Genomic DNA, 23413 nt, shown 5'->3' with positions numbered 1-23413 from the left:
CTCGTGTCTCCTCACCTGCACTCACTTCCCTCGTCTTCTCCTCCTCATCACGGATTGCCTGCACCTGTTCCTTATTGTCAGCACACCCTTTATAATGGACTCACTCCCTTCACTCCTTGTCTGTCCTAAATGTTATATAGATTGTGTTGGTTGTTTGTTCTGCTCCTGTGTTCATTAAATACCCTTTGATTTGTGGATATCTGTATACTTCTCGTCTCTACAACCAGCATCCGTAACAGATATGAAGTCACAATTGTGAGATATGAAGTTGCAATTCTAAGATAAATTCACAATTAAGAGAAAGACAAGTGTAAGATATGAAGTTACAAGAAATTACAAGAAATAAATGTGCAATTGTGAGATATGAAGTCACAATTGTGAGATATGAAGTTGCAATGCTGAGATAAATTCACAATTATGAGAAAGACAACTAAGATATGAAGTTACAAGAAATTACAAGAAATAAAGTTGCAATTGTGAGATATGAAGTCTCAATTCTGAGATAAATTCGCAATTAAGAGAAAGACAACTGTAAGATATGAAGTTACAAGAAATTACAAGAAATAAATGTGCAATTGTGAGATATGAAGTTGCAATTCTGAGATAAACTCGCAATTATGAGAAAGACAACTGTAAGATATGAAGTTACAAGAAATTACAAGAAATAAAGTTGCAGATATATTATGACAAAAATTATGCAATATAAAAAAATAATAATAATTACACATTACAAAACATTTTTTTTTTTAAATAATCACAATTGCTAGAAATAAACAGGTGTTTTTTTCCTCATTACTCTGAGGTGGGAACAGACTTCCATACAGTAGGTTTCAGCTACTGCATACCATAATGACATCTTTTTTTAATCATATAATTATGAAATCACATGTTCTTATTTGTATTATTCTAGCTTTAGAAAATAAAAAAGGACTTATTTCCATGTTGCTTTTAGAGAGGGATAATGGTAATACAGTTTTATAAAGGGATAATGGAAGACGCTCTCAGAAGTAAAGGTACCTCTAGTTCAGTAGAATCTTGTTTTCACCACTAGTGTTGGTCCTCTGACTTTACCCAGTGCTTTCTAAATCAATGGTTCATCAAGTCACAAAATTTGTCAGTGGCTTTTATCATTCCCATTAGGACAGAACAAAGGTCTAGAATGTTTTCTCTATGCACTCATAGTGAGTGTTTAGTATGTGGCATTCGTAATGCCCCTTATACCACATTCATCTTAGTAATGACGTTCTGACAAACATTCGAATATGAATGTGACACAGAGTGTGTTTGAATCAGGGTATGTTGCTGACTCGAAAATGAGGAATCTGCTGGTTTGCTTGTGTTTGTGTTCTGCAATTGCCTGCTGCAGGACCTCACATTTGGCTACTTGACACAATGCCACGCTCCCCAACAAACCAATTTCATGCCACAGTCACCTCTGTCTCATTTGCATCAGTGTAAAGCTTTTTCTGCATGAGCGCACAATGTTTTGATCCCCTGATTAGAGTGATCTGCAGCAGAAAGTCACCAGAATCCTATTGTTATCATTTTGTCCATCTGTGGCTCTCGCTGTTCTTTACTGGCAATGGATCAGCACTAAGGTCCAGATACTTTCTGGTTGAGTTCTATCACAACATATAAAATAATGAAAAAATAAAAGACGCAATATTATAACCTTGGTTCAAACCATCTTAAGCTCCACAATGCACCACATAATATCTATTCTAATTTATTAGTTGCTTCCAACGGTTATAGTGCACAATTAATTTATGTAGTATCATTTTTCTATCATTTTTTTGTAGATTGTTTTTTTGTTTTGTTTTTAAATTGCACTAAAATCACATTTTATATGAAAGCCTTTCTGTTAAAGAATCAAGTGCCACAATACCTGTCCTGGCCCAACGTTTTCACACAGGAAGGTCTCATACTCAATGGCAAAGACTGGTGCATTGTCATTAATGTCCATCACTGAGATCAGAGCCACTCCTTTCCCCACCTGCGACGGATCCACTGAAATCACAGAGAAAAATATGCATGAATGAACAGGCTAAAAGATAAAAAAAACAAAAACATGAGGACAACAACACATTTATTTCAATATGTTTCATTATGTGTTACATTATGTAATAGGTCGCATTTATTTAAATATGTTCCTTGCCATCTTTCTGGCCATAGTCACCATTTGTTTGCTCACTGGGGGTTTTAAATCATCATCTTATGTAATTGTGCATTCAAATCATTTGTATTATGAAAAGAATTCACAAAAAAAGTGTGTTATAAAAATAAACATAATAAAAATAAAATAAAACGTATATAATTAAAGCTGCAAGCAGCGATGAAAGGGCCCTCGTACATGTGCTGTACACCGTGGCTTTAGGAAAACAGGGCATGGTGGGCAATATGCATTTAAGTATATAAATATAGGAGGACTACATCAGTCATTTGTATTTGCCACACTTCCAGCTACAATCTGGTGGTGATATGACTATAACTAAATTTTGGCATTTAGATGTCTTCAGGCCAGGGTACTTATCAAATATGTGAATTTAGAGGCAGATTGGACATTGTATGCTAGAGTTACAACAACTTCCTGTTGCATGACGATAATAGCATGCTTTAGCACTCAGCTAAGTGTTGCTAGCATGTTTTAGAATATTTGTAGCATGTTTAGTACCCAATTACATATTTTAGTATGTTGCTAGTAGTGCATCACATTGTTAAACACATCCTGTTGCCAGTGGGTGGCGCTATTACTATAACTGAATATTGTCATGTAGCTGTAGTCAGGGCAGGACTATTATGAAACGTGAAGTTTGGAGCAGATCGGACATTGTATGCCTGAGTTACAACAACTTCCTGTTTCGTGGCCTTAATTGCATACATTAGCACTAGTCAAGTGTTGCATGATATATCATGTTTCTAGCATGTTTGGTACTTCATGGCATATTTAAATGTGTTTCGGGGAGTGAATTACAGTGTAAAGTATACCATTTCCTGTTGCCAGCAACTGAATATTGGCATGTAGATGTATTTAGGCCAGTGAAAGGGCACTTAATTGAAATTTTGTAGGTGGCGCTATGGAGTCATTTTGCTATACCTAATTCTGAAACCCATAACAGACGTAAATTTTCAGCACTTCTGACGCGTGTGCAAAATTTCATGAGTTTTCCAGCATGTTTATGCCCTCAAAAATGCGATTCATTTCAGAGAAGAAGAAGAATTGACCCAGCAATTACAATAGGGTCCTCACACCATTGGTGCTCAGGCCCTAAAAATAAATAATAAGAATAAAACAAAGCTAAAATTAATAGTATTTTGGCCCAGTTTCACAGACAGGGCTTAGATTAAGCCAGTATTAGGCCTTAGTTTAATCAGGACATTTAAGTAGCTTTTATAAATGTGCCTTAGAAAAAAAAAAAAAAAAAAAAACATTACTGGTGTGCATCTTGAGACAAAACAATGACATTTTAAGTTACATCAGTGCAAGTTGCTTTCAGATAAAAGTTGCTTTCCATTTGGCTACACTTGCACTGAGATTGATAGGATTAGATGAACATGCTCCTCCTGAACTTTCCTTTAGATCTCCACTTAAATATTCCCATTGATGTTCTTACAAGTGATTGCAGATGTACTTTTCCTACTGCGGCTGCATAAACTTTGTTCACTTGGCCCATTTTATCCAGAGAAACAAACAATTATATTTGATGCTGGAGTTACATTAACAATTTGACCCTTAGAATACAGAGGGACAAAAGAGGCAAAGCTGCAGTCTGGAGTAAATCTTAAAACATGAAAGTCACTGCGATTGATGCAATACAGAAAACTGAAATAGGAATTAGCTGCTGAGTTTTTTTCTTGCTCACTGCTCCCATGAATGCTATAAAAAAGACTCCAGGAAATTTACTGCTGCAATACACGCAATAGAATTTTATGACTTCGAATCAAATTTGAGCTGTCAAAATATACAGGCCAATCGCAACATCATCCAATTTATCAGGAATCTGATCCTTAAAGGGCGTTTTCTGGTACGACTCGGGTACATACATGAATGGTTTGAACGTCAAGCCGATTCGCGTTTTCGTTCTACTTTTAGCAAATAAGGTAATTTTCAACCATCAGGCATGCTGCACTTGGCAATCAACAAATTAACAGACTGCACAAGGGCGTGAGGTTATTTTTGTTGTGTAACTATGCAATGTAGATATCTCAAATGGCATTGGCGCTTAAGCACAAGCCAACAGCAAACACCTGTTGAGGGCATACTGCCTCTAGTCAACCAGAACAGACACAGCTGCTAGTATTCTTTGAGTGGGCTGACTGCTGTTTGCTAGTACATCCTCACATTCGGTTTATGCTCACAATGCACTACAAAACCAATTATGAGAATTTCAGTTGTGGGCTAATCGACAAAATCTCCATGCACTTTTTGCAGGCTGTCCTGTCATTATGAGATTTCCATAATTTTGGCACCGACGATGATATTGGGGGCATCGATGAGGACAAAACGCGGTCATGGTCTTCAGCCAAATGAGTTGATGGAGAGCAAAAATAAATCTATTCTGCAGGTGTGAACACACAGCGGCAGTGGGCTGGAAATATGCTGGCTCATTCGGAGTTGATTTCCATTGAAAACACAGTGATTTATTGTACACACCACACTAGCTTGACTCTTTACGTGGCTAGCACGTTCTGGTTTAAGGAAAACGCATATCCCAACAAAACCGTGCTAGTAAATATATGACTCACGCCTCCCACCATCTTCAGCCCAAGATATATAGAGCCCATCTGCCTCTGTCCCGTACACACCTGCAGGAAACATGCTGAGTTGCAGGCGGGAAGAGAGAAACGGTGTGCGGTTTGAGCTAATTCATCTATTAATTTGACTTTTTAGAGGATGAGGGATCTACCGTGAATTAAATCCAGGCAGACTGCCATCGCTGGATGCGTATCGTAGCTGGCTTTACAATGCTCTAAACAATAAAACGGGTGATAAGTTACCTCAGCGTCGATGGCACGGACAGTGGCTGTTAAGCACATTGTCGCGGCAGTGACTATAATGTCACAACTGACGCCCCTGGGCACAGGCTCATAATTCGCCATGTTAAGTGCAGTCACAAATGTAATAGCTCCGCACTTTTTTGACCAATGAATTTCCATGACTTTTTCAAGACCTTCCCAGTCATTTTTGATTACAAGATAAAGACTGTTTTGAGAAACAAATTTAGAATGATTACTGGGCTTATTTCAGATTTGTCAGGTAACAATGTTGTAAGGTTGTACTGACATTAAAAGTCTGGTCAATGCTGATAAGCCAATAATTATGTTTATGTTATGGCCAATAACAGAAAAATTTCTGATAAATAACTAAAAATGTTATACAAATGTGTCTAAAAACAACAACAACAACAAAAACTAAGCTAAAATCAGTTGTTATTCATTATAGTCATTACATTGATATTACATTAGTGATTTTAAAGATTAACACTGCCATCTTCTAAAGTGAAAAATGGAAAACCTGCCCTGTAAAAAGTCATTCTATCATTTTATTATTATTTTCTATGCAGATGCCCCCCCCCCCCAAAAAGCAACCAAATCATTCTAAATTGATTCACAGAAAAACAAAATATCACAATGTCCCTAGTAATAATTAACAGAATAAACAGTTCTTCCGTAATATAGTCAATTCTCCTAAATGAAGGCTGTTTACAGTAACTAATGTAGCATGTTTCACATTAATATAGATTGTGTGGTTACATATACATAATTTTACAAGAACTTCAAAGAGATTCGGGCATACAAAGCATGTTTGTCCTGAATGTCCCTTTCAAATGTGGTTGCTCTTATAATCTAAAATATCCTATTCCAAAAAAAAGTGCATCCATCGATCATAAAACTTACTCCACGTGGCTCCGGGGGTTAATAAAGGCCTTCTGAAGCGAATCGATGCGTTTGTGTAAGACAAATATCCTTATTTAAAACTTTATGAAGTAAAATAATGAGGTTCCGGCGTGACCGCCATACGCATTCGACTTAGGTCTAAAAAGCATTAACTTGCATGACATAGTACACAATGCCATTACATTCTACACTATGCCATGACGTAATATGCTATGCCCTACATTATAATGCATGGTATGTCGTGTTATTGTGTACTACGTCGCGTAAGTTGACGCTTTTTAGACCTAAGTCGAATGCGTATGGCTGTCGTGCCGGAAGCTCATTATTTTACTTCATAAAGTTTTAAATGGATATTTGTCTTACACAAATGCATCGATTTGCTTCAGAAGGCCTTTATTAACCCCCCTGAGCCGCATGGAGTACATTTTGTAATGGATCAATGGATGCACTTTTTTGGGCTTCAAAATCTCCAATCACTCCCATTATAAAGCTTGGAGGATAACTCTGATTGTGTTTGGCTGAAAGAAGATATACATATATACCCAGGATGGCTTGAGCGTGAGTAAATTATGGGGTAATTTTCATTTTGGGGATAATATCCCTTTAACACCTTACCAAACATCGCCTAAAGACAAATGACTTTGAGGCTACCTTTTGGTAGCTAGCAAGCCTCTGTCTCATTCTTACAGGCAAATAGAAGAGGACATTTCAATCTTCTCTGCCAAAACCCATTTCAGAGACTGTGGATGCCTCTGACAATGACTGATCGTCTATGAGGCAAACCTGCAAACTTTGGTTAAGTGTGTCCACATTTATGGATATAGGTTAAAAATGTAACCACATGATGGATATTATTCCCCTCCATCACTCAAGCCAATATGGTTATGGCTGTCTGTGCGAAGACAGCAGGGGATCCGCAAAAACAGATGCACTTGAGTGAAGGTCACGGTGAAAAGCAGCATCAAAAGTTAGGTGGGAGAGGAAACTGCAGTTCTGCCCATCGGCTACAATCAGGACAAGGCTCGATCAAGCTACATGGATTCTGGAGGTGCCAATGGACAGCGGTCAACTCAGCGGCGCAGCATCTGTTCCCATCCTGGCCAGAGCGCACTCGCGTAGATTGAACGCTTATGCTATATCTGCTGTGCGGCAAGACTGAGATGTGCGACATGCGCGTAGGACATGGTTTGAAATATTGATCACTCCAGAGCAGCGTTAACTGTTAGCCGAGGCAGCCTTGGCATAATGATATTCATTGTGAAATTCAAGGTTTGAATTTTATGAAGGATTTCATCCTAATAGAATTTAGAACTGCAAAAAATGTATTGCAGCTGCTCAACACTTCACCGTACAAACCGAAAGTAAAGCGAGTAGGGTATCTTTCAATAAAATGTTATTATGAAGGACAAATCAAGTAGCGGTTTCTGTAATTGACAGACCTTGTTCAAAAATATAAATCAGGTCTCTTTCACACATCAAATTTTGGGTTTCATTCTTTGTTTCAGCCAAGAAAGATAATTACTGCCAATGTAACCTTCACAAATTTCCAGAAGACCTTCAAACCATAACAGTAACCATATAAATTAGCTCAATAATTGCACAAACTAATTTGAGGTCACTCACAGCTTTCAGTAGCCAGGATGGTGATGTTGTGTACAGCATTGGCTTCTCTGTCTAATGGCTTAGCTGTGCTGATGACTCCTGTTGTTGCCTCAATGTTGAAAAATCGCTCCAAGTCTGTGTTTCTGTCTATTGAATATCTGTGAAAAAAAAAAAAAAAGTTTTAATGAATTTCAAGTTTTGACTTTTAAATGAATTCTATAGATATGACCTTAGGCCATAGCTACAAGCCCCAAAAGCAATCATTATTTTCAGAGGCTCTTAGGCACAGAACTACTTAATTATGAGCATTTGTCTTTTAGCACAAAACAACTGAGCCCCACAACTCATTTACAGTCAACATTTGCATCCACTCCCACTTAAGCAAAATAATTTAATGCAATAATAATGCCACTAATGACTTGCATATGTGTTATCTTAGGCATCCTTTACATGCGTTTATGCGATTGTGACTATCAACTGACACATTGAGATGAACTTGAGACAAACTATGACACCTTCAATGCATTTTGGTTATTCCCATGCAACTATGCGTATAGTATTATGTACCTTACCATTCAAAGGTTTGGGGTCAGTAAGATTTCATTTTTTTTTTTTTAAAGAAAGAAATTCATACATTTATTTAGCAAGGATGCACTAAACTGATCAAAAGTGACAGCAATAATATTTTACAATATTTTTTAATATTTTTCAATAATAATATATTTCTATTTCTTGTAAATGCCTTTGTGAGTACAAAAGGCTTTTTCAAAAACAAAATCCAAATTTTACCAACCTCAAACTATTTTTTTCATAAGCCATTTTGCACAGGTTTGTGTGATCAGATCTCTTTCCAGCTAAAGACTATCTAGATATTATCTCAATACAATAATCAGGTAATATATTTTTTATTAAGGTTTTAAGCTTTAATTAAAATGCTGTAGTCTTTCACAAAATTTAATCTTGCCTTCATAAAACCAGTACCACTAGGATGTGAAGCCATTCCATGAGGCCATGCCTTACCTGATGGGACTATTGGTGGAGTCCGGGTCCAGAGCAGAGACGGTCCCTATAATGGTTCCCACTTTAGCAGCTTCAGAGACAACCATATTACTGAGAGGCGAGGAGAAGATAGGAGGCTCATCTACATTCTCCACAGTCAGTCTAACCATCGCCGTATCACTGAACGGTCCTTGAGACAAGAACCGTGGGTCTATGTTCCTGTTGGATGCCTCAATTTTCAGAGTGTAGCTTGACTTTGTTTCAAAGTCAAGATTCTGAGGTAAAGAGCACAAGAGGAGGGAGGGAGAGAGGGGGGAGTGTTGAAGAGATAGTTTTGAAATTATAAACAAGGACAGAGAATATGTGGTAAGCATCCAGGCAAGTCAAAAACAGAGTTTAGATTTGAAATCTAGCCATGTGATGTGTGTACGCATATAATGCATCCAAGAATCTTTGATCCTCTCCTTTTAACTCTCATATTTCATTTAAGTATTGCTATCGATTGACAGGACAGAAAAGAACAGTGTCAAAGCAGTACATTGATTTTAAGACAGAGATACATGATGCCGAAAATGTCTTGTGGAATACTTTCTCATATAGTCATTTATCACTCCTGTCTGCTGTAATATGCAACGCATTGAAAACTACCTTCCGTGCCTCCTTCATATCACTAGCAATACATAACTTCCCTGAGGGTGCAACAAAGCCAAATCCAGCACTTGTGAACATTTAACTGTAGCTTTAAAATGAGAAGTCAGAGTCAGTTTATTGTCAATTCTATCCTACATAGTTTCCCTGGAAACCACAGTGTAAATATACAGTAAAACACTGTATATACAACATATAGAGAGAAACGCAAGTTTTCAGACATATTACCTTTGTATTCATGTTGGTTGCATGCTTTTTTTGAAAAACGTTTTCTGCACATATTTCAATCTAATTTCTCTGTGTAAATATCAAGTGGTGTAACCAAGTGAAAAGTAATAAAATATTAACCATACAGCTTGAATACACTTAGAGCATATCACAAACAACAATACATTTTTTGCCAAACTCCAAAGTTTTCTCCATACCCCAAGCAATCTCTAGAAAGTTATACCACCTAAACATTTTGCCCCACAAAAAATTGCAAAATGAGTTGGTCACAAAAATTATTATCATGCCAGTGACCCTGATAAAAATATATACAATATACGCTTGAATCGAAACACATTACACTATGATAGCAAAAACTAGAACTTCTGAAGAAAATGTGAGTGGTGCTTGCCGTGCACAACTACACTGCCCCCTAAACAACCTTGAGTCAAAAAAGCTCACCCCCATGTTTCCACAATATTCTGAGGGATATGGGTGTGGTTTTAATACGATAACACAATTAACATGTTTTTCCATTATGCTAACAAGATTATGATGTTGCTAGCATGATGCTATCATGATTAGTATGTTGCTAGCATGTTTTAACAAAATGTTAAGATGATTAGCATGCTGCTAGCATGATGCTAACACGATCGGCATGTTGACAGCATGTTTCTGACAAGATGCTAACACAATTAGCCCTTTTGCGAACATGATGTTAACATGATTAACATGTTGCTTGCATGTTTTAGCAAGAAGCTAACATAATTAGCATGTTATTAGCATGATTAAGATTTTTACATGTTTTAACACTTAGCTAATCACTATTAGAATGTAGCTATTCATTGCTAGCATGTCTAACATGTTGGTAGTCCTGTTTGCTAGCCTGAGTCAAAAGAGCCATCCCCCATGTCTATACAATTTTCTGACGCAGAGATATAGGTCTTTGCTAACCGGTTGCTAGGGCACTCTGTTTGGTTGCTAGGAAGTGGCTTGGTGGCTGCCAATGACGATACTCCAAAGGCTGCTTGCCAGAATTAATAATATAAACCAACCCCCATGCATCTATGACATTCGGATTTGAAGATATCCTTCTTTGGGTTTGGGGTGCTAGGGTGCTCAACAATGGTTGCTAGGGCATGGCTAGAAAGTGGTGAAGGTGATTTTCGATGTCGAACCAACCCTATTGTTTCTATGATACTTCTATCCAAAGATATCTCTTTGAATGAAAGTCTATGGAACTTGCAGCTAGGGTGCTCTAAATGTTGCTAGGGCGTGGCTTGATAGCTTCATAAAAATCCTGAGAGAATGATTGGCTGCCTGAGTAAAATGAGCCCTCCCCCATGTTTCCATGACACTGTGCTGCAAAGATATCCATCTGGGCCTTTTAAAATGGCAGTGTACGGGATCGGTTGCTATTGTGCTCTAAATTGTTGCTAGGGCATGGCTTGATTGCTTCATGATAATCCTGAGAGACTGATTGGTTGCCTGAAAATCCCTATTTTTACCTGCAATTTACAATAGTAGGAAAAACATGTATGTGCAATCCCTGTTTCATGGGCAGTCCCTTCATCATAGCATGTCAATTGGGCAATTTCATGCACCTCTTATACCCCAGGGTTACAACTTATACCCCATTGCAAGGTATGTTCTTACAGAGCCTTCCAGCTTCTTCAAATGTGGTAGCCCACATGTTTCTACAAAATCCTCGCTCTGAGGTATGACCCATCAAAATTTGTTATAATGTTAAGTCTATGGGAACATCAATGGATCGCTTATAAAGTCATAGCACACCTCTCCTCAATATGCCACACAATTTGACGCCTCATTCATGGGTCTATGGCAAATGCTGTGGAACAAGTTACACGCTGAAGTTTTGTCCAAAAGAAGAAGAATAAGTACGACGAATAACAATAGCAGGTTACAGTCGGAAAATGATGGGGGTTTAAGTAAAAAATAAAAGCAAAATAAATATAAATTCAAGATATGGGAGCAAAAAATGCCCCTGTATGAGTTTTTATTTCTATAACATATCTTACACAAGCTAGAGGGATGGGTGGGCGTAAGGTGGGTCAAAGCAGTTAAGGAGCATGAGCGCCTGTGGGAAGAAACTGTTCTCGAGTCCAGTGGTTCAGGAGTGTATGCTCCTGAGGCTTCTCCCAGAATGAAGAAGGGCAAAAAAGCTGAAAGCCAAAGTATTGTCCTTCATGCTGTTTTTCTGCTGACTTTCTTTAGACACTGCTTGGGGGAAGTGACATGCTGAGCAGTTTGCACTGTAGGGGCTTCCAGCGAGAGGAAGAGCAGTTTCCAAACACTGTTGATTTCCTGAAGTCAACAATTATCTCTTTTGTCTTGTTGACATTAAGAGATGGTTGTTGACTTCTCAACATTTTTCTAGGTCTCTCATCTCCTCTCTGCATGATATCTCATCATTGTTATTGATGAGCCCTAGCACTGCGATGTCATCTCTAAAGTTGATGATATGGTTGCTGGGGTGCCTGGCAACCAGGCTAAGAGTCAACAGCGAGAACAATAGAGGGCTGAGGACATAGCCCTGGGGGACACCAGTAGTCAGGATGACAATTTGTGAGGTCTGGTTATGGATCCTGACTGCGTGAGGTCTGTTTTTCAGGAAATCTAGGATCCAGCAAATTGCGATGCTTGGTTTAAAAGCAAAATGCCTGCTATGCAATATCTTTTAACCAAAAATTTTGGATTCCGAATTCAAGTCAATAAAAAATGAATTCTATCATAAGGGGTATTCATAATGGATTGTTTTGGCCATAAGCAAAATGTCAAAAGTCAAGTGTAGGTGGGCTGATAAGGGTCATGACCAGCTGCTAACAGCATTTCATTATTATGAATGTGAGAGCAACAGGAAGCTAACCATTAAAGCATGTTACAGCGCTCTTACTGCAGACAGGCACAGAGTAAATGACTGTGTCAGAAACTCAAAGGGGTCTTACATATGGAAATTGTCTGTATGCGTAGCGTCAGATTAACCTCTGACATCATCTGAAGATACACACTATTTACATCTGCGCATTTTCTCATCTTCATGGGCATAAAAAATGTATCATCACATCATTGCATCACTGTCATAGCAATGGGGCCCAAAGTACATATAAGGTTTGGGCTGTCTATGGCCTACCTTCTGCAGAGTTATGACTCCTTCTTGGGTATCTTTGTCTGGTGCGACCCTGAACACCCCAAGGCCGTCGCCCTCTATAATTCTGTAGTCCATCTCAGCGTTTGGTCCGATGTCAGAATCCAAGGCTTTTATCTTGGCCACCACTGACGCCACAGGCAGGGATTCAGGCACAGCAAACTGATAGGATTCTGCAAAAGAGGCCCGACAAACACACACACCCACACGCAGAGGTTATTGATGGTGCTATTTCTCTTTTTTCCTTCCTTATCACCCAGCTGTTAGGGCCGAGTCTGAGCTAATAATGTATCTCTCTGCTCCGTAGCAGGTAAGCCACTCTATAGATATAGCAAGCACGAGGACAGTCTGAGCTCTACACTTTCCTGGATCCATACTGATGGTGATGATGGTATCATGCAGCTAAAAATAGGGCCAGAAATGACTATGACAATTATCTAAAAAAAAATCCTCTATTATAAAAGAAGATTGTTCAGTTCTATTCAGAAAATCATCTACCTGATAATTACACAGCAACTACAGCGAGCGCTTGATCTCGATAATACAAGATCAGCCTGAGTCATTAAACATCTCAGATTGTTCTCATACAATTTAAATGGAGAGACAGCATGCGTTAATGGTGGATCAGGTCCACATTTGCTTTATAGTTCGTAGTAGAATCATACTCCGTGAAAAGCGGGGCGGGTTGTCATTAACGTCCGTCAACATGACCGTCACCGATGTGGTGCCTGATAGTCCTCCCATTTGGCCAACCATGTCTTTGGCTTGGATTACCAGAAGATACTGGTCCCGTGCTTCTCGATCCATGTTGGGCAGAGCCGTCCTCACAATGCCTGCACAGAAAAGTTTGAACTGTTTTACTGAACATCCTGTTGTCTAGTGTTGATTAAAATGTAAGAAATAATATGGGGGTATTGATGCTTGAGATGTACTGTGTAATGATAACATCTTCCTGGCCTGTAAGAGCTGTGAAAAAGCATCTAGATTATAATATGGATCATTTCCCTTCTCCGAAATGGAGTGTGCATCAATTAAAATAGGATTACCATTTAGTAATCTAAACAGCAAGGACCTTTTTGAGATTTGTTAGGCCATATCATAATGGATCTCTCATCGATAAGTCAAATTCACTGAAGCCAGTGCAGGACTGTAAATCAATTTCCTCTCCAAGTCATTGTTAGTTTTGGAATTATTTCTTGGCACACAGAGAGTGATTAAATAGTACCCACTTCCATTTTGCACACAGAAAGCTACGATAAATCCTAATCAATAACCACTGCTATTTGCTATATCTGGCTTCATTTTCCTCCACATGTTGTGGTGGCATCTCTAAAATTAGCTGTACACTTTAAAAGAAAAGGGAGAAAAAGTTTAATCAAGGTTTGTAATTTACCCCGTTGATTGAGTCCATATGTGGAAATGACCTCAGTTACAGCTAGAGTGCTGATTACATTAAGGATTTCATTCCCTGTAATCAGTCGTTAATGTGCGGCAGTAACTTCATCACAAGTCCCATCAACTTTTTCTGTCTTTAAGTGAGTCAATCAAAATAGCGGTCTCTTGACATTTCCATGTTTTCCATTACAAGAATCTGTGGTTACCACGTCATTGCCTTGAGAAGACTTATCGCTCAAGTTACAATGGAAAGCATGCTTTTTTTTTTTATGAATCTAAATTAAAATGTACACTGCACACTGTTTAGTGTGACTCAAATTACTCAAAATAAGGACTCAAAAAAAAATCTGGATAAGCTTTACATTTTAAAAAGTTTAGTGTCTAAGTATTTTACTGACAATATTGCAAAGAAATAAACATTTGTAACTTCTGCGTACCTGTCTTTGGTTCCACTGAAAAATAGGGTTGTCCCTCAAGAATGCTGTACACAACTCTGGCACTGTTTCCATATGTGGGATCATCTGCGTCAGTTGCCTTAACCTCAACCACAGATGTGCCTGGAACAGATTATCCACCCAATTTGGTCAAAATGTTACCAGACATACACTGTAATCATAAGCATTGAGCCTCACTTGATTACAGAACTGAAATCTGATGCAGCCTATCACAAAAATATGAACAAGCTCTAGTATACCAATAAAGAAACATTAGGACTCATGTAAGCAGATGGCTGCATTTATTTGTTAAAAAAAATAAAAAATAAAAAAATACAGTAATATTGTGAAATATTATTACAATTTCAAATAACTGTTTTCTATTTGAATATATTTTAAAATGTGATTTATTCCTGTGATGGCAGTTACTGGCATTACTCCAGATACTGCCAATGGCATTACAGTAGTTGGCATTACTCCAGTCTTCAGGGTCACATGATCCTTCAGAAATCATTCTAATATGTTGATTTGGTGTTCAAGAAACATTCCTTATTATTATCAATGTTAAAAACAATTGTGCTGCCTAATATTTTTGAGAAAACCGTGATAATTTTTTCCAGGATTCCTTGATGAATTTAAAGTTCAAAAGAACAACATTTATCTGAAAGAGAAATCTTTTGATCAATATAAAATCTTATTTTCTTTTTAAAAAAAAAATAAATAAATAAAAAATATTACTGATCTCAAAGTTTTAACTGGCTTTCTGTTTCTGAGGATTTTGAGATAGTAAAAATGAAATAATAACAAAAACGCTGAGTGTATTTCCAAAATGTGCATTTAAAACATCTGATTTTGCATCCCTGAACCATCTGACACGCTGTCAATTCCAGAAACGAGGCATCTGCCGCTGATTGCTAGCATATATGAAGTTCATTAGAGCATTTTGTAATCACATTAATAAGAGTCACAGTGGGTTCCCCAGTGACAACAACTTTCATTTCCATTGTGCACCAATTTCCCCAGAAGTTACGTTTTCTTAAACTCATGGGATAGAAACATTGCTTTATCTGTAAATTATTTTCATGATTGTTTTTCATATATATATATATATATATTTTTTTTGGCAGAAATTAACAACGTAACACAGATAGAAACATATCTTGTGTGACTTCTGCTGTATTTTTTCTTCTTGTGCCTTTCTTGATTACAGAGTACTGAGCTGGTGTTGCCTCAGTTCTCATTAAGCTATGCATCCTTGCAAAAAGCCCAGAAGGACAAAACAAATCTAATCTAAAGCTAAACACAATTCTGTATGTGGCTTGCACTTGCTTTCCCTTATCTTATCATGACTTTCTGTGATTTTTTTGTTGTTGTTTTTTTGTTGTTGTTTTGTTTGTTTTTTTGCACAATGACAGAAACTGTACATCCGCAGTTTGGGGTTTGTAATTTTTTTTTCTTTTATGCTCACCAATTATTTGATCAGAAACACAGTAAAAACAGTAACATTGTGAAATATTATTACAATTTAAAATAACTGTTTTCTGTTTTAATATATTTTAAAATGTAATTTATTCCTGTGATGGCAAAGCTCAATTTTCAGCATCATTACTTATCACAACATCATTACAGCACAGTCTTCAGTGTCACTAATATAACATAACATTTCATATCAATGTTGAAGTTGGGCTGCTTAAGAGTTTTGTGGAAACTGATACATTTTTAAGGATCAAAAGAACAGCATTTGAAATAGGAAAAGTCTTTGATATTTTTTGATCAATTTAATATATCAGTGCTGAATAAAAGTAGTTCTTTCTTTCAAAATATTTAAAGGTAGTGCAGATTCTATACTTCATATACTATAATTATATCCTGTAGACCTGGAGCACAAAGGGAAGTTTGGTGCTGCTTTACTGGCTTACTGATATTTCCCAGATTTTATTTAAACTGTAAAATGGCTAATGGAAGTGCCAAGCCTTCATTTGAGCACAATTTACGGTGCCACTCCAGACTGCGGTGTTCCTCAGAAAATGCAGATTATCCTTAAATGCGTTTGCTTGTAAAATACTAAAGCAGACATTTGGGGACAGGCCCAGATGTTGTCATATCAGTAACCTAAGCATCTGGAGGCACAGCAGAGTGTACAAAAACGCAGCACCATGGCAACACCTCACCGCAGGGACCAAGGCCAAATGAGTGTTACTCGTTATAAGATGGTGCAATGTGATTTCATCTCTTATAGGTAACCTTGTACTTCTGCAGAATCATTTTAGGCTCTTTAGATTCAACAGGCTGGTACATTTATAGCCAGTTAAGGAGACGGCATATGGTCAGCCCTTAAACACACATCATACCGAATCCGTTATGTGTGAAAGTGATTGGATGGGAATATAAAGGCATATGTTGTGAATTTCCATTTGGCCTCACGCTGATGTCTGGCTTGAGGGAGAGGTGTCTGGGTTAGGTTGTGGTCCTCAGACTTGCACACACACACAAAAAAAAAATCTCCTGTTTCTTAATTACCAAATTAAATTAATCATTTTCTCGTTAATCAAATCCATTCATCACCGGTTGACTGCTAATGAATTTAAATGGATCTATAAAGCAGTCATTGAGGACAAGGGTCGCTTGCATTCACAGAGGCTAATGGCTTTGTTCACGCCGTTGGACAGACAGTGGCAGCCAGCATGTTAATTGCTCTTCTAAAAAAACATGTCAATGTTTGCGTGATTGTCAGCTACTACGCTCTGCGTGGTCGAACTGACAAACAAGTAAATTCATTATGTATATCACTGTTTTTAGGTGATCCTCAGCTAACCCTCAATACCTAAACAAATACGTGACACAATTAGCAATAATCATCATTAAATTGGATGCAGTGATTGGCTTTGTATGAACAAATTCAATGCACTTACCAACAGGAGACATTTCGGGTACTTGAGCATTGTAAGGGCCATCCAGGAACTTGGGCTCATTGTCATTAATATCCTGCACTTTGATAACGAACTCTGACTCTGGTTCGACTGGCAGGTTGGTGGCGCGGTCTCGGGCCTGAGCTCGCAGCGTGTAGTAGGCCTGTTCCTCCCGGTCCAGACGCTTCGTGGCATGTATGTCGCCTGTGTTCTCATCGATGGTGAAAATGGAGGTTGCACCTTCACCTGTGAGCACGTATTTCACTTTGCCCTCACCTTTGTCCACATCAGAATGAAGCTATGGGGAAAGATGAAAGGAGAAAACAGTTGTTCATATGTATTATCATTGTAACGGTTGTCTAGTAAGAGTAGTAATTAACAATGCCAGTAATTCTGTTTACTCATGTGAAAGTACTTCTGCAGTGGCTTAAATAATAAATGGAGAATTTCCAGCAGAATAGAGAACGGACTGAACAAATGTCATAACTCACATTATTCTTCCTCACACATCTCAAAAAATAAATCTACCTTTCATCGTTATATGGAAGAATATGGCTTGAGGTGCTGTTGCTGTGAGTTACCTTTCCAACAAAGAGAGAAACATGAACAGCGGTGAGGAAATCTCACAGTGTTTTGAGGTCAGTCGTTCTGTCCTGAATGTTTAGTCAGATGTGTACAGTTGTTTTGCGAGAAGTGTGACAATTATACATGGTTTGTTTTTTTATATTTACCATTGTGTTTAAATAGTGTCAACAATGCACATCCGTAATAAACCAAAATTGAATTCACAGTCCAGAAATCCTCATTATGAGCCTTTTTCTCATGCCGTTACCATTTTATGGAAACTGACTTAGTATTTCCGTCACCACCAGTGAATGATTTTATTTACTTGTTTATTTCTTGAAAGACTTTCTTTCAGCTCTCTGGAGGATTATAAGCCAAGTCCTTTGCTTTTCTCTCCGTTATATAAATCTAACATTTTTTGGTCTTCAAATCCACATCTTTCGCTGTTGAACAATGCTTTCATGTACAGGATCTTGCCGGTATGAAAACACAACTTGTTTGCTTCATTTAAGCAGTCCTGTCATATCATAAGTCTTTATAATGCCATTTTTCTCAGACACACTCTGAATGATTGGCTGGTGTGCCATAGCTGCATTTCACTTTCATGGGACAAAGTGAACGAACGACTGAATTTGGGTAGCTGGCATGCAGTGTCCTGTGGTGTGACATGCTATAATTCATCTAAAACCATTATTCTAATGATTTTATATTACACATGCAGTTTATGACCACATTTGAACCGAGTCTCTATATGGAATTGTACTTTTAATTCATTTTTCACACCACAGGAAAAAAGCTCCCGTCTAGTCACATCTGGTTTAGGTTGCAGTTTACTTGCCAATAAAACAGCGCTGCTCCACATATGATGTGAGTTAATCAAAAATTACAATGGTTTCAGTGCAGGAACCAAGTGTGCTAATGACATTTGAGGCTAATTAATCAAAGTAAATGTGTGTTTGGATGTCAGTGCTGGCAATTCTCCAAGGCCAACTCCAGTCTGATGACTGTTGTGTGGCTCGGCTCTGCATTTCTTTTTTCAAATGTTTATTCTGACCATAATTCACCGTGATGATGACTGCAGATCATTAGATTGTGTGTGCTCAGCTATTTCGCTCCAGCTCACAAACTCATCTAAAACGATCACAATAAATGTATATATCTTTTCATCTGAATAAAGCTGTCAAACGTATTACCATTCCAAGAAGTTCAAAAAAAGTTTGTTCATTGACCTTTTAAGTATATTAGTTAAGATTGCCTTTTAACTTTATCCAAAATCAATGCAGAAAAATATTAAAAAGTAAACACATTTTGGATTCTTTTTTCAATAGCATAGCTGATAAAGAATGTATGTTGGCTTCGAGGTCATCAATACCATATCATTCAAAACTTTGGGGTCAGTCAGGCCCCGTCCACACGAAGCCACATCTTTCCCTATCCGATCTTTTTTTTGCCTGGTCTCAAGAAATACCTGCGTACACACAAAACCGCTGAAACCGGCTCAAAATGATGTAGTATACATGCCAGACCAGTATGTGGTGCTGTAATTCTGCCACAGAGATACACTTAAAACAGAGAATAAGACTTGGAGCATGCACATAAACCTTACGCGCTGTATACAAACTTTAGTAAAGCTTAGAAATAACGCTTTATTTTGGCTCAGTAGCTTCTGCAGCACGAACACAAGCATCTAGAGTCTGCTATCGTTGTTGTTGTTGCTGTTTTGTGCTGTTAGCGGTGTCTGACTAGGGTCGACACGTGGGGTGATGACTAGGGTGACCATATTTTGATTACCGAAAACCAGGACACTCAGCCCGGCAATGAGATACTCAAATGATACTCGAAGTTTACTCAAAGATGCCTTATAATTTCAACACATTTAAAGTATGCCTCCTCTGTATGGATAGAAAATTGTTATATTACAAAATACTGTCTATAACCAAAGACATAAATTCAGATAGGCTTCTCAGAGGTTACTCAACATGTTTTATTATGACAAGTTTCAAAAATAACGAATGAAATAATGATAGAAATAATGTCTCTTCTGTATTGGAAAAATAAATAAATAATAAATAACTAAAAAAATACCTCTGCTATATTAGCAATCCAAGTTTAACAAAAAATAGCTCTCACAAACTTACAAAAACTAACAAAAAACATCTATATCTTTAGTTTTCTTCTTCATCCTCGTTTTCCTCTTCATCCTCCTTGTTTGCCCATCTATATTTTGCTGTAGAGCTGATCTTTCCCAGCAGTTTTTTGTTGCTTAACAAACAAGCATGAAAGTTATAAAGAAATTTATATAGGCCTATCAGCTGTTACATCGCAAGGTACAAAGGAAGAGCACAACGATCTGAACTCATTGTAGACGATAGCTGAAGGTTGCTCTGCTTTTACACAAAGTATCTGTTATTCAGTTACAGATGACTGCACAAATCGTGCAAACTAATGAAAACATTATAAACTGTTACCTAGAAGTAAACATAAGTCTGAAAGAGACATAAGTCAGCCGCAACGCTGAGAATATAGTTACCTTTATGGAATAATCATGGAATAATAATGCTGGGAGGGAGCATTATTAATAATTATTCCTTTATGGAATAATAATGTTTTGAGATACAATGTGAACTAATATTTCTCAGTTGCACTTGCAATAATATAAATGAGCGAAACTCATTTATATTAATGTATGCTCTGCCTTCGGAAACCAAAAATCTCAGAAACCGAAAATCTCATAACACTGGTTAATTTAATGGCCCAATGAAAAACAATGAAAACCAGGACATTTTCATCACTTTATAAAAAACAACCAGGACGGCCAGGACAGGATGTGAAAACAGGACATGTCCTGGGAAAACAGGATGTTTGGTCTCCCTAGTGATGACGTCATCGTTTCACAAAATATACGGATAGACTGTACACACGAAAACGCAAGGGCGGCGTTTTCAGATTTATCCACTCTGGGACCCGGTTTCAAAAAATACCAGATTCACCTTCTGAAAACGGCAAATTTGTCTGGACGAAACACCTATCCGATACAAAATTTTTGCGTATACACCTAAACGCGTCTCCGTGTGGACGGGGCCTTAGATTAGATTTTTTTTTTTTTTTATTAAAAATTAATGCTTTTATTTAGCAAGGCTGCAACATTTATAATGTTTCTTGAGCAGCAAATCAGCATATCAGAATAATTTCTGTAGGATCATGTGACAGTGAATTTCAGCTTTGGAATAAATTATATCTTAAAATATATTAAAATAGTAAACAGTTTTTGTTGTTATACTTCACAATATTACTGTATTTTTGATCAAATAAATGCACCTATAACAGACTCATTAGATGCTTTAAAAAAAAAAAAAAAATCTTACAGACCCCAAACTTTTGAATGGTAGTGTATATGCCAGTGACTCCTAAAAGTTTCAGGCACATACTCATTTAAAATTAAAATAAATAATTCATGACTCATTCAACACTACAAATGTTTGTCCAATCAAATGTAATTGTCCTCAACTTAAGTATTAGTTTGACTTTGACTTAATAACCCAAGTAACAAATCATGGTTCATGGCTATGACGGAACTAAATCCAATAGGCTACATAAGAAAAAAAAGAAGAAAACAAATCTCTTCAATATGACCTGCCCAATCATCCTGTTTCAATAGGAAATATACCAATGAGACAGAAAAGAAAAAAACAAAGACTTAAAACGACATTTGAATATCTGTGCCAAGTATTTCAATCAATATTATCTGTGTTCTCAGACAGCTCTCTAAGCACAGCTCATTGTATATGTTTGTGTGAATAAGAGGAAAACATGTAAATCACTCTCCTCTGCAGGAATGCAATGATGGGGTCGCTTCTTGACTTCTATCTCTCAGCCCTTGGCTTTTTCAGCTCAGAGGAAGAGATAAAGAACTAAGGAGCGACCAAAGGTGCACATTAATGGGCTGCTCAAAACAAGAACAAGAGGCTAAAACAGGAAGAACCGAGCCTGAGGAAGAAATCTACTGGAGGAAGCCAGTTAGGACCGTGAAGTCTAGGGATGAGTGCTCACCTTTTCTCTCTCAGCCTTTAGTAAGACCTGCCAGCAATCTCACCACCCCTAACGAACTATCTGGCTGAGTCATGCCATGTCTAACTCTGTAAATCAGCAATGTGGGTTGTTGTTGACATGGATGATAGCACAACGTAACGCTTCCTTCATCTGGACCTGGACCAGTCTCACGCTGCCAACGCATTCCACCACAATAAAGAAGATAAATGAAGAGTGTCATTACATCCCTGTCATCTGTCTCTGCAAACCAGCGAGCCCAATTACGTTGTGAGATTACAAACGCTGCCTGTTTTACACACAGCTAATTTATGTTCATCTGTCTCCTTCTTGGATCCTGCAGGGGTGCCCTTAATATGATGCTCCCTGTCTTACCCGCTCTCACTCACTCCAAATACGGAAAGATTATGGATGTGGCAAACGTGGAAGTGTCTTGCTTGCCAGTGCACATCAGTTACTTTCCTCACAATTCCACATAATGAGTGACTTTCAAACTGAAACGAACTTCATAATAAATAACACAATTGATATGGGTGTTGTTGCGGGAGTGATCGGCACTGGCGAGGCGTTCACTCTGATTTAGTGTAATTTCCATAGCGATTCAGAAGCTGTGACTAAAATTGCACAGCAAGATATATTACAGATGGTGCCTCCCTTAATTAACTACATCTACTCAATCAAAGCAATGAACATGCCTCTTGTCTGCAAATTAAGCACTGCAAAATAAGTTGCATCATATAGATGTGTAGAAATTACTAGTTTTACATTTAAACAAGACCATTAAGGTGACACAGGGCCTCATTTATAAAATGTTGCATAGAAACTGTCCTACATTTGATCTTTTTTTATTATTTTAAATTTACTTCAGCACGAACAAAAAAAAGACCCTCATTGGCCCATAAGAAAGCAAATAAGCAGATGATTGGTTAGATGTGACATTCGGGTCAAATCTGTCCAATCAGCTGCTGATCAAATCATATAAATATTTTTCATTTACGTCACTGCAAATGTCCGAAAGAAATTACGATAGTGGTTAAAGGTGCTAAAGAGGTTCTTTTTGTCGACTGAGTTTTTGAAATGAGCGCATGGGTAAGAACAACCCCCCTCCTTCACAGCTCATTTAGAGGGAACGCCTCCCAAAACTCGTGCACGAGAGTGTTTAACACTATGGTTGAACACCGGCATTCGCTGTGTTATTAAGCTGGGCACACATTTAACAACTAGCTAAAACATTCTGACTGAGCTCAACATACAGCGATTGTTTCCTGTTCCTGAAGCAGATTTATATACTTTCACATGGAATTTGAACACCGACTGTAATCGCAGACTGAAAGCAACTGGCTCTGACTGGACGCGTTTGAGCGCGATCAGTCATAAGTATCAATTTACATTCATAATCGGCCTTACAATCGTTAAGTGTGTGCGCGAATTAAAGCCGTGGATTCATTATGTCGGACTCACCGCAGGTAACTCATAATCTGCAGTTGTTACTCCTGTCTCCTGACAAAAACATTGCATGCAGCGCCTGTGGAGTGTGGAAAGTTGGC

The 23413-nt window shown here is 37.8% G+C and overlaps 1 protein-coding gene across 1 annotated transcript in view; it reads right to left on the bottom strand.

The window, feature by feature from the left end:
- cdh7a (cadherin 7a) overlaps nucleotides 1-23413 on the bottom strand; it is a 72649-nt gene that overhangs the window by 26405 nt on the left and 22831 nt on the right. Inside the window, exons 3-9 of the mRNA XM_048163967.1 lie at nucleotides 17259-17553; nucleotides 14350-14469; nucleotides 13183-13350; nucleotides 12503-12690; nucleotides 8518-8771; nucleotides 7519-7655; nucleotides 1886-2007 (exon numbers count right to left, since the gene is read on the bottom strand). Coding sequence (XP_048019924.1) covers nucleotides 1886-2007; nucleotides 7519-7655; nucleotides 8518-8771; nucleotides 12503-12690; nucleotides 13183-13350; nucleotides 14350-14469; nucleotides 17259-17553 — 1284 coding nt within the window. The remainder of the gene's footprint in view (nucleotides 1-1885; nucleotides 2008-7518; nucleotides 7656-8517; nucleotides 8772-12502; nucleotides 12691-13182; nucleotides 13351-14349; nucleotides 14470-17258; nucleotides 17554-23413) is intronic.

The sequence above is a fragment of the Megalobrama amblycephala genome, linkage group LG17 (genome assembly GCF_018812025.1).
Source record: "Megalobrama amblycephala isolate DHTTF-2021 linkage group LG17, ASM1881202v1, whole genome shotgun sequence".
Classification (NCBI taxonomy): Eukaryota; Metazoa; Chordata; class Actinopteri; order Cypriniformes; family Xenocyprididae; genus Megalobrama; species Megalobrama amblycephala.
The sequence above is the reverse complement of the archived record's forward strand: the minus strand, read 5'-3'. Positions and strand labels throughout refer to the sequence as shown.